Source organism: Antechinus flavipes, chromosome 5 (genome assembly GCF_016432865.1).
Source record: "Antechinus flavipes isolate AdamAnt ecotype Samford, QLD, Australia chromosome 5, AdamAnt_v2, whole genome shotgun sequence".
Classification (NCBI taxonomy): Eukaryota; Metazoa; Chordata; class Mammalia; order Dasyuromorphia; family Dasyuridae; genus Antechinus; species Antechinus flavipes.
Genome location: NC_067402.1, coordinates 230793201 through 230809187, shown reverse-complemented (window position 1 = coordinate 230809187; position 15987 = coordinate 230793201). Strand labels below are relative to the sequence as shown.

At 32.7% G+C, this 15987-nt stretch overlaps 1 protein-coding gene across 3 annotated transcripts in view; it reads right to left on the bottom strand.

The window, feature by feature from the left end:
* SENP1 (SUMO specific peptidase 1) overlaps positions 1 to 15987 on the bottom strand; it is an 80973-nt gene that overhangs the window by 43235 nt on the left and 21751 nt on the right. For all 3 annotated transcript variants that reach the window (XM_051961128.1, XM_051961129.1, XM_051961127.1), the window contains one exon: positions 11570 to 11726. In XM_051961128.1, coding sequence (XP_051817088.1) covers positions 11570 to 11726 — 157 coding nt within the window. The remainder of the gene's footprint in view (positions 1 to 11569; positions 11727 to 15987) is intronic.

Sequence of the window (15987 nt, the reverse complement as noted above, 5' to 3'; positions counted from 1 at the left end):
GGGACCATTTAAGTACTTTATTTCCTCTTCTGTTAATCTGGGCAACCTATATTTTTGTAGGTATTTCCTCCATTTCACTTAGGTTATCAAATTTATTGGCATAAAGTTGGGCAAAGTAACTCCTAATTTTTGCTCTAATTTCCTCTTCATTGGTAGAAAGTTTACTATTTACTATTTAAAATAAATAAAAACCTGAGATAGTGCTCCTTCCACCCCAGGAGCAGAGTTCAAAGTTAAAAAGAAAGAAAAAAAAAGTTGAAAACCAAAAAATCTGACCACAGAAAGTTATTATGTGACAGGGAAGATCAAGACATAAACTCAGAAGAGGACAACTAAAATACCTATAGGCAAAATCCCAAAGAAAAGTAGAAAGCCCAGAAAGAACTCATGGAAGAGCTCAAAAAGGAGTTTAAAAATCACAGAAGAGAGACAAAAGAAAAACTGGCAAAAGAAATGAGAGTGATGCAAGAGAGGGAAAAAAGAGTCAACAGATGGAAAAAGAAAACTATTCCTTAAAAAGGAGAATTGGTCAAATGGAAAGGGAGACACAAAAATCCACCTAAGAAAACAACTCTTAAAAAAAAAAAAACTGACCAAATAAAAAAGAAAATACAAAAGCTAAATGAAGAAAACAACTCTTTAAGTTAAAATTGGGCAAGTGGAAAATAATGACTCTATGAGACATCAGGAATCGACCAAAGATTTTAAAAATATATTAAAAATGTAAAATACCTCATTAGAAGAACTGACCTGGAAAACAGATCCAGGAGAGACAATATCAGAATCATTGGATTACATAAAAACCATAATCAAAAGGAAGACAGAGGACCTGGACAACATATTTCAAGAAATTATCAAGCAAAACTGTCCTGATATCCTGGAACCAGAGGGCAAAATAGGCATTAAAGGAATCCACCTGAGGAAAGAGATCCCAAAATAAAAACTTCAAGGAATATTCTAGATAATTTCAATCAAAAAAAAAATATTGCAAGTGGCCAGAAAGAAATAATTCAAATATTACGAAGTCACAATCAGGATTATATTAATAGCAGCAATATTAAAAGATCTGAGATCATGGAATTTAATATTCTGGAAGGTAAAAGAGCTAAGACTACAACCAAGAATTGCTTACTTGGTGAAATTAAATAATACACTGAGGGAAAGAATGGTCATTCAATGGAATAGAAGGATTTCAAGTTTTTGTAAGGAGAAACAAGAATTAAATCAAAATTCACACCTCCCTTAAAGCTCTTAGGGCCAGAGAGCACCATGGGAGAAAATCCATAATCCCATTTTCTCAGAAGAGTCAGATATAAGGCCAGTGAAGAGAGAGCTATTCCAGAATATTTTCCATTTGGCTGGCTGGTGGCAGAAGAAGAGTTTTCAGAGGATAAAGCTACGAGTGGAGAGTTCAGTGGACAACCAGATTCATCTTCATCTCACACCACTGTAGTTAGTGGCTGGGATCCTGCACTTCCCCCACTGAGACCAAGCTAGTCTGAAAGACTCACCAGAAAGCTAGCCGAGCCCCAAGTGAAGGAGACAAGAGATTCATTCCATCTCTGTGCTGATTGGAGGCTGAAGAAAGTAGAGGCAGAGGCTAAAGGACAGAACCTTTGGATTTGGAGATATTCGGAGACCTCTAAGCTAACTGGGCTATATTAGAGGCAATGAAACATCTGACTTTTATCACCTGGCTGCGTTTTGAAAACAAGATCACTACACATATGAAGAAGCACAAAAGAGCTCAAAAGAGCTATTACAATGGAGAGGAAGAAGGAAAGATGGGCAGTGGGTATTACTTGAACCTTACCCTCATCGGTATTGGCTCAAAGAGGAAAATATATAGCCAATTAGTTAAATATAGAAATATATCTTGTCTGACATGGAAGTAGGAGGGGAGATGATCAAGTAAAAAGAGGGGGAGGGAATTGACAGAAAAGAGAGCAAATCAGGAGAGGTGATAGACAAGCAAAAAAGATGAAAGGAAAAGATAAATAAGAGGTAAAATAGAATGGAGAGACTACACATTTAGTTATTATAATTGTGAATATAAGGGAGATAAACTCTCCCATAAAATGAAAGCAGATGGCAGAATAGATCAAAAACCAGAATCCTACAATATGTTGTTTACATGAAATACATTTGAAGCAGAGACACACATCTAGAATAAATGTAAAGGACTGGAACAGAATCTACTATGCTTTAGCTGAAGTTAAGAAAAAGAAAGGACAGCAATCCTAAACTCAGAAAAAGAAAAAGAAAAAATAGACATAATTAAAAGATAAGGAAACTACATCTTACTAAAAGGCACAGACAATAAAGCAATATCAACACAAAACATACATATGCCAAGTAGTATAGCATTCAATTCTTAAAGGACAAGTTAAATAAGTTACAGAAAGAAATAATTGCAAAACTATATTAATGGGGCATATCAATTATCCCCACAATTATCAAGAAATCCATTCAAAAAATAAACAAGAAATAAATTAGAAAAGTTAGACATGACAGACCTTTGGAGAAAAATGAATGGAAACAGAAAGGAATACACTTTTTCTCAGTAGTACATGGCACCTACATTAAAAAGTGACCATATATTAGGCATAAAAATCTCAAAATCAAATGTAGAAAGGCAAAAATATTAAACATGTTCTTTTTTTTGGATTTCAATGCAATAAGAATTACATTCAGTGAAGGGCAGTGGAAAGATAAGATTAAAAATTAATTGGAAACTAAATAATCTAATACTAAAGAATAAGTGGATCAAAGAACAAATCATAGAAATAATAATTTCATTAAAGAGAATGACAACAATGAGACAACATATAACAATTTGTGGGAAGGAGCCAAAGTAGTACTTAGGGGAAGTTTCATTTCTTTAAATTTTTAAATCAACAAAGTAAAAAAGTCAATGAATTGAGCATGTAACTAAAAAAACTAAACAATAAATTAAAAGTACCCAATTGAACACCAAAAAAATCAAAGCAAAATCAAAAACAATGAAAAAATAGAAGAAAATGTAAAATACCTACTTGGGAAAAACCGGATTTGGAAAATAGATCTAGGAGAGGCAATCTAAGAATTACTGGACTTCCTGAAAACCATGATGAAAAAAAAAGAGCCTAGACACTATTTTTTCAGGAAATTATCAAAAAGAATTGCCCTGATGTCATAGAATCAGAAGGTAAAATAGCCATTAAAAGAATTCACTGAATACCTACTGGAAGAGACCCCAAAATTAAAACTCCAAGGAATATCATGGCTAAATCTCAGAATTATCAGACCAAGGAAAAATATTACAAGGAGCCAGGAAAAAAAAATAATTCAAATACCAAGGCGCCACAATAAGAATTACCCAGGACCCACCAGCTTCTATCTTAAAGGATCAAAGGGCCTGGAATCTAATATTCTGAAAGGCAAAGGAACCTGGAATGCAGCTAAAATGAACATTTTCTTTCAGGGAAAAAAATGGACATTCAATGAAACAGGTGAATTCCATTCATATCTGATGAAAAGACCAGAGCTAAACAAAAAATTTGATTTCCAAATATAGAACCCAAGAGAAACATAAAAAGGTAAAAAGAAAAGAATTCTTGAGAACTCTATTTCTGTTATGGGTATATATAAGATTTTACTGTTATAATATACAAAAGAAATTAGAGGTGGAAAGGGGATTGTACCAGAAAAAAGGGAAAGTGGAGGTAAAATGAGGGAAATTACATCTCAGAAAGAGGCAAAGAAAATATATTATAATTGAGGGAAATAAGGGAGAGGAATGAACATTGTGTGAATTTTACTCTCATCAAATGTGGCTCAAAGAAAGAATATTAGACATATTTGGTTTCACAGAGAAACTTTTCTCACTTTAATAAAAGTGGGAAGGGAAAGGTGAAAAGGGAAGAGGTAGGCTAAATAGAAGGGAAAACAGAAATAATAGGGCAAAGGTATAAGAAAGGGGGAGGGACTCTAAAGGGGGAGGGCTGCTTGAGACAAGTGGTGCTCACAAGTAAAATACTGGGAAGGAGGGAAAGGGGAAAAGGAAAGAGAAAAGTATAATTTGGGATTAAGAAGATGGCAGGAAATGTAGAATGAGTAGTTTTAACCATAAATGTTAATGGGATGAATTCTTCCATAAAGCAGAAGGGGATAGCAGACTGGATTAAAAGCCAGAATCCTGCAATATGTTGTTTACAAGAAACACATTTAAAGCAGAATGATACATACATAGTAAAGGAAAAAGATGGAGCAGAATCTATTATGCTTCAGGTGAAGTAAAAAAAAAGCAGGAATAGCCATCCTGATCTCATATCAAACAAAAGCAAAAATTGATCTAATTAAGAGATGAGGAAGGAAATTGTCTTGCTAAAGGATACCATAGATAACGAAACAATATCAATACTAAACATACGTACCAAGTGGTATAGCATGGAAATTCCTAAAGGAGAAGGTAAGAGAGCTACCAGAAGAAATATACAGCAAAACTATAATAGTGAGAGATCTCAACTTTGCTCTCTCAGAACTAGATAAATCAAACCACAAGATGAATAAAGAAATTAAAAAGGTAAATAGAATACTAGAAAAGTTAGGTATGATAGATCTTTGGAGAAAATTGAAGGGAGACAGAAAGGAATACACTTTCTTCTCGGCAGTACATTGAACCTATATAAAAACTGACCATATATTAGAACATAAAGACCTCAAAATCAAATGCAAAAAGGCAAAAATAGTAAATGCATTTTTTTTCAGATCATTCAGATCACGTAATAAAAATTACATTCAATAAAAGGCCAGGGGAAAATAGACCAAAAAGTAATTAGAAACTAAATAATCTCATCCTAAAGCATGAATGGGTGAAACAGCAAATCATAGACACAATTAATAATTTCATCCAAGAGAATGACAATAAGAAGACAACATACCAAAATTTGTAAGATGCAGCCAAAGTGGTAGTAAGAGGAAATTTTGTATCTCTAGATGCTTACTTACATAAAATAGAGAAAGAAAAGATCAAGGCTTTCAACTAAAAAAATTAGAAAAAGAGGAAATTAAAAACTCCCAATCAAGTACTAAACTTGAAATTCTAAAAATAAAAGGAGAGATTAATCAAATTGAAAGTAAAAAAAAAAAACTATTGAATTAATAAATAAAATAAGAGTTGATTTTATGAAAAAACAACAAAAAAGATAAACCTTTAGCTAATTTGATTAGAAAAAGGACAGAAGAAAATCAAATTGTTAGTCTCAACAATGAAAAAGGGAGAACTTTCTACCAATGAAGAGGAAATTAGAGCAAAAATTAGGAGTTACTTTGCCCAACTTTATGCCAATAAATTTGATAACCTAAGTGAAATGGAGGAAATACCTACAAAAATATAGGTTGCCCAGATTAACAGAAGAGGAAATAAAGTACTTAAATGGTCCCATTTTAGAAAAATAGAACAAGCTATTAATCAACTCCTTAAGAAAAAATCCTCAGGACCAGATAGATTTACATGTGAATTCTACCAAACATTTAAAGAACAATTAACTCCAATACTATATAAACTATTTGAAAAAATAGGGAAAGGAAGACTCCTATCAAATTCCTTTTATGACAAACCAGGTAAAACGAAACAGAGAAGGAAAATTATAGACCAATCAGCCTAATGAATATTGATTCAAAAATCTTAAATATTAGCAAAGAGATTACAGAAAATTATCCCCCAGATAATTCACCATGACCAAGTAGGATTTATACCAGGAATACAGGGCTGGTTCAATATTAGAAAACTATTAGTATAATTGATTATATCAATAACCAAATTAACAAAAACCATATGATTACCTCAATAGATGCAGAAAAAGCATTTGATAAAATCTAAAATCTCTTCCTATTAAAAACACTAGAAAATATAGGAATAAATGGACATCTATTTAAAACTATCAGCAAGCATCATATGTAATGGGGATAAACTGGAATCATTCCCAATAAGATTAGGAATGAAACAAGGTTGCCCACAATCAACATTACTATTCAATATTGTATTCAAAATGCTAGCTTTGGCAATGAGAAGAAAAAGAGATTAAAGGAATTAGAATAGGTAATGAGGAAACCAAATTATCACTCTTTGATAATGATATAATGGTATATTTAGAGAATCCTAGAGAATCAACTAAAAAACTATTAGAAATAATCCATGACTTTAGCAAAGTTGCAGGATACAAAATAATTCCACATAAATCTTCAGCATTCTTATACATCACTAACAAAATCCAACAGCAAGAGATACAAAGAGAAATTCCATTTAAACTAACTGTTGATAGTATAAAATATTTGGGAAACTACAACATTTTCCATATAAAGTCAGAGCTAAACAACTGGAAAAATATCAAGTACTCTTGGACAGGTCGAGCAAATATTTACAATAAAGATGACAATACTACCTAAACTATTCTATTTATTTAGTGCTATACCAATCAGACTCGCAAGAAACTATTTTAACGATCTAGAAAAAAAACAACAAAATTCATATGGAAGAACAAAAGATCAAAAATTTTAAGGCAATTAATGAAAAAAAAATGAAGGTGGCCTATTTGTATTAGAAAGCAGTGGTCATCAAAACCATTTGGTACTGGCTAAGAAATAGACTGGTTGATCAGTGGAATAGATTAGGTACACAGGACAAAATAGTCAATGACTAGCAATCTAGTGTTTGACAAACCCAAAGATCCCAGCTTTTGCAATAAGAATTCATTATTTGACAAAAACTGCTGGGAAAATTGGAAATTAGTATGGCAGAAACTAGGCACTGACCCACACATGACACCACATAAAGTCAAAATGAGTTCATGATCTCGACATAAAGAATGTTGTTATAAACAAATTAGAAGAACATAGGATAGTTTACCTCTTGATCTGTGGAAGAGGAAGGAATTTGTGAACAAAGAAGAACTAGAGAACATTACTGATCACAAAATAGATAATTTTCAATGTATTAAGTTAAAAAGTTTTTGTACAAATAAGACTAATGCAGACAAGATAAAAAGGGAAGCAATAAACTGGGAACACATTTTTACAGTTAAAGGTTCTGATGAAGACCTCATTTCTAAGGTATATAGAGAATTAACTCAAATTTTTAAGAAATCAAGCCATTCTCCAATTGATAAATGGCCAAAGGATATGAACAGACAATTTTCTGATGAAGAAATTGAAACTATTTCTAGTCATATGAAAAGGTGCTTCAAATCATTGTTGTTCAGAGAAATGCAAATTAAGATTACTCTGAGATACCACTACATACTTCTCAGATTGGCTAAAATGAGAGGAAAAGATAATGATGAATGTTGGAGGGGATGTGGGAAAACTGGGACACTGATACATTGTTGGTGAAACTGTGAATGGATCCAACCAATATGGAGAACAATTTGGAACTATGCCCCTAAAGTTATCAAACTGTGCATACCCTTTGACCAGCAGTGTTTCTACTGTGTTATATCCCAAAAGAGATTTTAAAGAAGGGAAAGGAACCCACATGTGCAAAAATATTTGTGGCAGCCCTTTTTGTAGTGGCTAGAAACTGGAAACTGAATGGATGTCCATCAATTGGAAAATGGCTGAATAAATTATGGTATATGAATGTTATTGAGTATTATCGTTCTGTAAGAAATGACCAACAAGATGATTTCAGAGAGGTCTAGAAAAACTTATGTGAATTGATGCTAAGTGAAATGAGCAGAACCAGGAGATCACTATACATGGCAACAAGACTATATGATGATTAATTCTGATGGACATGGTTCTTTTCAACAAATGATTCAAATCAGTACCAATTGTTCAGTGCTAAAGAAAGCCAGCTACATCCAGAGAGAGGCCTGTGGGAACTGAGTGTGCTGAATTAAGTGAACTGAACAACATAGCATTCTCACTCTTTCTGTTGTTCTTTGCTTGCATTTTGTTCTCAGGTATTTTTTCCCCTTCTTGATCAGATTTTTCTTGTGCAGCAAGATAACTGTATAAATATATATATACATATATTGGATTTAACATATATATACATATATATATGTGTATATATATATATATATATTTAATATTTAACATGTATTAGACTACCTGCCATCTAGGAAAGAGAGTGGGAGGAAGGAGGTGGAAAATTTGGAACAGAAGGTTTTGCAAAGATTAATGCTGAAAAATTTCCCATGCCATATATTTTGTAAATAAAAAGTTTTAATACAAAAATAAAAAAAACTACTTGAAACAGTTAACAATTTTAGTAAAATTGCAGGTTATAAGACAAACCATATAAATCATCAGTATTACTTTATATAACTAAGAAAAATCCAACAGCAAGAGAGGGAAAAAGAAATTCAACTGTGAAGACAAACCCAGGAACTACATAAACACAATTACAAAACACTTTTTACACCAATAAAGATCTAAAAAACTAGAAAAATATCAATTGTTCATGACTTCAGTCAATGTAACAGAAATGATGATTTTGTCTAAACTAATTTACTTAAGTTCCATTCCAATCAAACCCAAAAATTATATGTGAGGGATGGAAAAAATATCAAAATTCATCTGAGAGAACAAAAGATCAAGAATATCAAGGAAATTAATGAAAGGAAGGAGGCCTAGCAATATCAGATCTCAAACTATAATAAAGCAATAATCATCAAAATTATCTGATATTAGCTAAGACGTAGAATGGTGGATCAGTGGAATAGAGTAGGTACACAAGACATAGTAGTCAATGACCATAGTAATGTAGTGTTTGAAAAAAACCTAAAGATCCTAGCCTTTGGGATAAGAACGCACTATATGATAAAAACTGCTGGGAAAACTGAAAAACAATTAAGACAAGAACTAGGCATAGACCAACCATCTCATGCCATTTGCTAAGAGAAAGTCAAAATGGGTTATAATTTAGACATAAAGTGTGATAGTATAGGCAAATTATTATTATTATTTTTTTAATTTTTTATTTAATAATTACTTTATATTGACACTCGTTTCTGTTCCGATTTTTTTTCCCCTCCCTCCCTTCACCCCCTCCCCTAGATGGCAAGCAGTCCTTTATATGTTGGATATGTTGCATATATCCTAGATACAATATATGTTTGCAGAACCGAACAGTTCTCTTGTTGCATAGGGAGAATTGGATTCAGAAGGTATAAATAACCCGGGAAGAAAAACAAAAATGCAGATAGTTCACATTCGTTTCCCAGTGTTCTTTCTTTGGGTGTAGCTGCTTTTGTACGTCATTTATCAATTGAAACTCAGGTCTCTTTGTCAAAGAAATCCACTTCCATCACAATATGTCCTCATACAATATCGTTGTCGAAGTGTATAATGATCTCCTGGTTCTGCTCATTTCACTTAGCATCAGTTCATGTAAGTCTCGCCAGTCCTCTCTGTATTCATCCTGCTGGTCATTTCTTACAGAACAATAATATTCCATAACATTCATAGTATAGGCAAATTAGAAGAGCAAGAAAGAGTTTGCCTGTCAAATCTAATCTATGAGGAAGGGAAGAATTCATGACCAAATAAGAGAGAGAACATTCAAAATGTAAAATAAATAATTTTGATAATATTTAAATAAAAAGCTTTTGTACAAACAAAACCAATGCAGCCAAGACTAGAAGAAAAGCAGAAAGGTGGAAAATAATCTTTATAGTAAATATCTCTGATAAGGGCTTTTTTCTCAAATATATAGAGAACTAAGTCAAATTCCTAAGAATACAAATCATTCCCCAATTGATAAATGGTCAAAGAACATAAGTAGGTAGTTTTCAGATGAAGAAATCAAAGCTTTCTATAGACATATGAAGAAGTGTCCTAAATCACTTCTGACAAGAAAAATGCAAATTAAAACAGCTTTGACTTCCCTCTCATACCTATCAGATTGACTAACACAACAAAAAAGGAAAATGATAAATACTGGAGAGAATGTGGGAAAATTAGAATACTAATACACTACGAATAGAGTTTTGAACTGATCCAATCATTCTAGAGAGTAATTTGGAACTATGCCTCTAAACCTAGCAAATCACTACTAGGTCTATAACCCAAAAAGATCGTAAAAAAAGGAAAAGGACATACATTTGCAAAAATTTTATAGCAGCACTTTTCATGGTAGCAAAATATTGAAACTAAGGGAATGTCCCACAAATTAGGAAATGGCTGAATAACTGTGGTATATAAATGTAATGGAATAATACTATTGTGCAATAAAAAAATGATGAGTAGGTAGATTTCAGAAAAACCTGAAAAGAAGTGTACAAAGTAATGCAAAGAGAAATGAGTAAAATCAGGAAAATGTTGTACCCAGTATCAACAACATTGTGTGATGATCAACTATGAATGACTCAGCTCTTCTCAGCAACAAAATGATCCAAGGAAAGTAAATAGAACTCATGAAGGAAAATGCTATCCACATACAACTAAAAACAACTTTGTATGCACATCGAAGCATTTCCTTCACTTTATTCTTTTTCATCTTTTCTTTTCTTTTGACTTGTTTCTTCTTTCATAATTGTGATTAATATGAAAATGTGTTTTACATGATAGCACATTGCCTACCATTTCCAGAAAAGCTAGGGAAGGGAGAGAGGGAAAAATTTCAACTCAAAATTCAAAATCTTGTAAAAATGAATGCTTATAAACTGTTTTCACATGTAATTGAGAAAAAGATATTATTAAAATTTTTTGATAATTATTTCAATGTAATTGATTTTCTTTGTAATCTTAGGATTTTTTACAATATTAAAACAATATTCTGAGAAGAGGGACACAGACTTCTCAAAACAGATCACAAAGCAATCCATAACACAAAAAAGGTTAAGAGGCTATCCTGCTCAGCACAGTCCCTTTGAGGAATGGAAGAGGACACAGAATGGTCTGAGACAAGTGTGACTAGGATAAAATCATTTTCTTTTTTCTTTTTTTTTGCTGAGGCATTTGGCGTAAGTGACTTGCCCAGGATCACATAGTTATTAGGAAGTGTGTAAGTGTCTGAGGCCAGATTTTAAACTCAGGTCTTCCTGACTTCAGGGCCAGTGCTCTATCCACTGTGCCACCTAGCTGCCCCAATAAAGTCATTTTCTACAGCTATCAAAGATGCCTTCCTGTAAGCTATCAGATGAGTAGCAATATCCATCTGTCCTAAACAAAGTCAAATTGTATAAGTTAATCAGAGAACTGATTGGATACATATGAGGAACCTGCAGATAGTATTGATTTCTCTACTACAAGAACTCTGTAGTACAAATCAACTTTGAATAGTTATCTAAAGTATTCATCTCCATTTTAAAGGAACTCTTATATACCTATGTGCCATCAATAATGTTTCTCTTAACCCTTTCATATCTATGGCTGACAGGGTTTGGCCTTTATCAAACTTAATAAAAAGTAATTCTAATTATATTACATTTAAGAATAAGACTTGTCCCAATTCTCAATTTTAGATTCCAAAAATTCCATTGTACTAAAAAGTAACAATTCAAATAGCTACATTTGCATGAACATTTTTCAAAGCTGAGGTAGAATTGAAGGTAGTGTCTTATAATGTACATAGCACACTAACCTGGAGGCCTTTCGAGTGTCATGGTAAAGACTTCGGCTGATTCTAGGTTTCTGTAAAGCTGAAGTTGGTGGTGCAGGAGTAGAATTTCTCCAATGGCCATTCATACTTTGACCAAATGTTCTTGGTTCAACTCGAAAACTGTCTGAGGAAGGGCTATCTAAAAGAGAAAAATTATGCGTATCATAAATAACTTTATCTGGCATTCTGTATATAGAAATCATGTTCTAAGCAATGTAGCAAATCATGCATTTAAAGAAACAGAGTCCTAAATACTAAAAATGTTTTACTTCTATAAAATACAGGTGATTCTCAATTTTGTTAACTTCAAACTTAATGGAGAATATTAATTCTGCTAGAGCCATGTATCTTATCAATATGATCCTAGGATCTCCAGCTAAAGTTAATATTTGACCCCTAACTACATCTTCTAAGTAGAAGTCTAAGGAAAATTTTAATTAAAATTAAAAACATGAGTTATTTAATGAGTAGCTGGTGCTACTTCCTTTTTGTTAAGTATTGTCTTCTCCAACCAAGGACTTTCTATAGAGGGAGGGACTGCTAAACATCTTCTAAAAACTAACAACTCTGACTATTGTACAATAGAAATGACCCATCACCTGCCCTGTCACTAGACATGACTACTATCTGTATCACTCTGAGGACTGCTATTACTGACACCAATTTCTCTGACCTGTAGATTGAAAAGAATGATATGCCTCTGAAGTCTGCTGTCATTTACTACCTTAGACAAATTACTTTTCTCCTCTGCAATATGAAGGACTAGGACTAGATGACTTCTGAGATTCCTTCTTACTCTAGCACTAGAAAAAACAGAATGAAGAATAAAAAGACAAAGCAGTAAATAGAATGTCAAGTCTGGAATCAGATACACCCAAAGTTCAAATCCAGACTTTATTAGCTGTGACCCAGGACAAGTTACTTAACCTGTTTGCTTTAATTTCCTCATTTCTAAAATGAGGATAATAATCACACCTACCTCCTGGGGTTGTTGTGAGGATCAAAGGAGATAACAATTATAAATCACTTAGCACAGTATCTGGCACAAAAGTAAGCTCTATAATTAATATTAGTTATAGGGCAGCTAGATGGTGCAGTGCATACATAGAGTTCTAGGCCTACAGTCAGGAAGATTTCTCTTCCTAAATTCAAATTTGGTTTCAGACACTTATAGTGTGACCCTGGCCCAAGTCCTGTTTGCCTCAGTTTCCTCATCTGAAAAATGAGATGGGAAGGAAATGGCAACTCTCCAGTATTCTTGCTAAGAAAATCCTAAATGGTTTCAAGAAGATTTGGATGTGACTTAAAAAAATGACTTAAAACATTATTGACTCTTATTGTCAAAGGGCAAAGCTACATGAATTGATGTACCACATTTTTTAAAATTCACAAGGTAAAGAAAATAGATAGTAAGGTAGAAAAATTTTTAAAGTAAAATTATAACATCTGTTTAAAATTGTAGTTAGAGAGAGGAAAAATTATAGTAAATTTTTAAAAAATTTAAATTAACTGACACTTGGTGATTCAAGGTAAGAATAAATAAACCTATTATCCTTTGATTAATCCATGACACACCCAACAAAATCAGATGATAAAGAATTTTTCTCTCTATTCAACTATGATGGCCTCCAGTGTGTTGGCTGTGAAGGAGACATGGATTTGGATTCAGAAAACCTAGATTCATATCCCAGCTCTGGTATTTAGTAGGAATGATTTCAGTCAAGTCAGTCATTTAAGTGGTCTGGGCCTCAGTTTCCTCATCTGCAAATCAGGGAGGGTAGATAAGATAACCTTCAAGGCTCATTACAACTCTAAATTACATGATCTTATAGAATGGAAATATTAGAATGATTATTATAGACTCATTTTCTAAATCTATTTACAAATCCAAAGTTTCTTTCACAGAACATTTTTCAAAATGATGCTATTTACATTAGCAAAAAATGATATTTTATCAATTCATCTTAGCTTAATTACAAGAAATTTGCATTTACTTGATTTCAAAATCAGATTATAATATTTTGTTCTTTGTTTTAAAGAAATTCCCAACACATTTTCCTATCAACTACATTCATCTATTGGTGTTATCTTCATGACAAAGCTAAAACAATGGAAGTCTCATGAATAATGTCATAAATATCAAATCTAAACAATGTGAAGTGTAAGCATTACCTTCATCTCTCACACTTTTCTGTTTAAATCTAACCAAGAAATAGTCTCTAAGTAATGGTGTCTATTTGAGGAATTAAGTCTCTCAAGAAATCTAAATTATCCTGACAGGCACGAAATTTGAGATCAAGGCTGATGCAGAGTGACCTTCCCAGTGGTATGTGATAAAAGGTTTAGCCTCAAGAGCTGATACCATGGAGTCATCACATCCAGAATTAGCTGGGTTTTTCAGGATCGCAATGCAATCACAGAATTCTCTTCAGCTGTTGAAGATGAAGCAAGATTAAAACAAGACAAGGTCCACAAGGGAGCACTACCAACATTAAGCCCAGGAAGAGTTTTGATTGGGATTCTTAAATTACTGAAAAGTCAAGAGTTGTAAATGTCATGGTTAAGATTACATATTAAATAATAATTGCCAAAGAAGTGGCATCAGTGATTCCCCTTTTTGGAGGTGCACTAAGTTTATTATCCATTTAAAGACTACTAGAATAAAATCCTTAAAAGTCAATGGCACCCAAGAAGTCACTAAATTATGCATACCCTCTGAGCACTATATTACAAAGAAAATTTTAAAAAGGTAAAGGACCCATATATGAAAAAATATAGCAACTCTTTTTTAGAACCAAAAAACTAGTAACAAAGGGGGAATCTTTCAAATAGAAGAATGACTGAACAAATTATGACATATTATTGCATCACAAAAAAGAATGGTTTTCAGAGAAACCAAAAAAGGCTTATGTGAAGTGGTATAAAGTAAAGTGAACAGAACCAGGAAAACAATTTATACAAAATCTTTGGACACCTTAAGAATAATAAGGAAAAGGAAAGAAAAGGTCATTAAAGCATTTTTGAAATGTACAGAAGACAACAAAAGGAATTACAGAAAAGAAGGGCAGTACTGAAAGATGCATGTCAAATTTATTATATACTTAAGAAAATAAAAACATAATAGAGATTCATGGTTTCATGAAATCTTTTTTCCCTGTTTTACATATATGGAAATACTAATTTTATCTGTTAAGATCAGAATTAAAAATGAAACGATGCTTGTAATTTTTCCACCATCAATAACATTGTTTTGTTTTGTTCATCAACTCAAAAGCAGATTTTAAAAAATCAGAATAGGAAAAGGATAGACCTGTGAATTCACTGGCACAGGGAACTCAAGTAAGATTGCTACTTCTACCAATGCAGATATCTGCATCTTCTTTTGCAACTTAAGGTCTGAAGAGACCTAGAGAACTGAGATTACCCAGGAACAGATAGCTAATATGTGTCAAAGATAAAAACTGAATCCAGATTTTCCTGGCTCCAAGATCAATTCTCTGTCCATTGTATCTTTTAGTTTCTCTTTTTAAAATATGGTTTTAAATTGATAGAAATGAGATTTTTAAAAACCTGATGCAAGAAGTCAAGCATAAAAACCTGACTTACTAAAAAAACAATAATTATTATGACTCCCAGTTTATGCAACTCTATTTCTATTTCACTTAGTCAATAACTTATTAAGCACCTACTACAGCCAGAGAGTATACTAAGTGGGAGAGATACAAAGAAAAACAAAAACAAAAAACAACCAACCAGGGAAAAAACTCAATGCACAAAGACTTCACAGTCCAATGGGAGAGACAACATATAAACAACTACTATGTATAAAGATGCTGAGATAATCAACAGAGCAAAAACACTAGTATTAAGAGGGATTGGGGAAAGCTTCCTGGAGAAGGTGGGATTGTAATTGGGACTTAAAAGTCCGGGAAGCTAGAAGATGGAAGAGAAGCTAGAGATGAGCAGGGAGAGGCAGTGAAAATGCTCAGAATCAGGAAATGAAATATCTTTCGTGAGGAAGAGTAGGAAAGAATCTTAGAATAAGAGAAGAAACAAATACTGGTACCTAGTCATGATAACAGGACAGATGTAGCGAGGACTTCCATTTGGTCTAATCAATTGGCAAGATGCAATGCCAAAGTGATTAGAATAATGATTGTTTAAATGAATAGGTCCAAAAGAAGTTACAAAAACAAACAAAAAACCTACCAAGTGACTAGAATAATAATTGTTTAAATGAACAGGTCCAAGAAAAGTTGCAAAAACAAACAAAAAACTTACCAAGATAATTTGGAAATGGGTAGACTGAAGGAGAAATTTCAAAATGAATTCATAGTTTATAACAAGGTAACACCCAAAAACAAATGGGTAGGAAAAAGTTACAAGGAAATATAACTTGG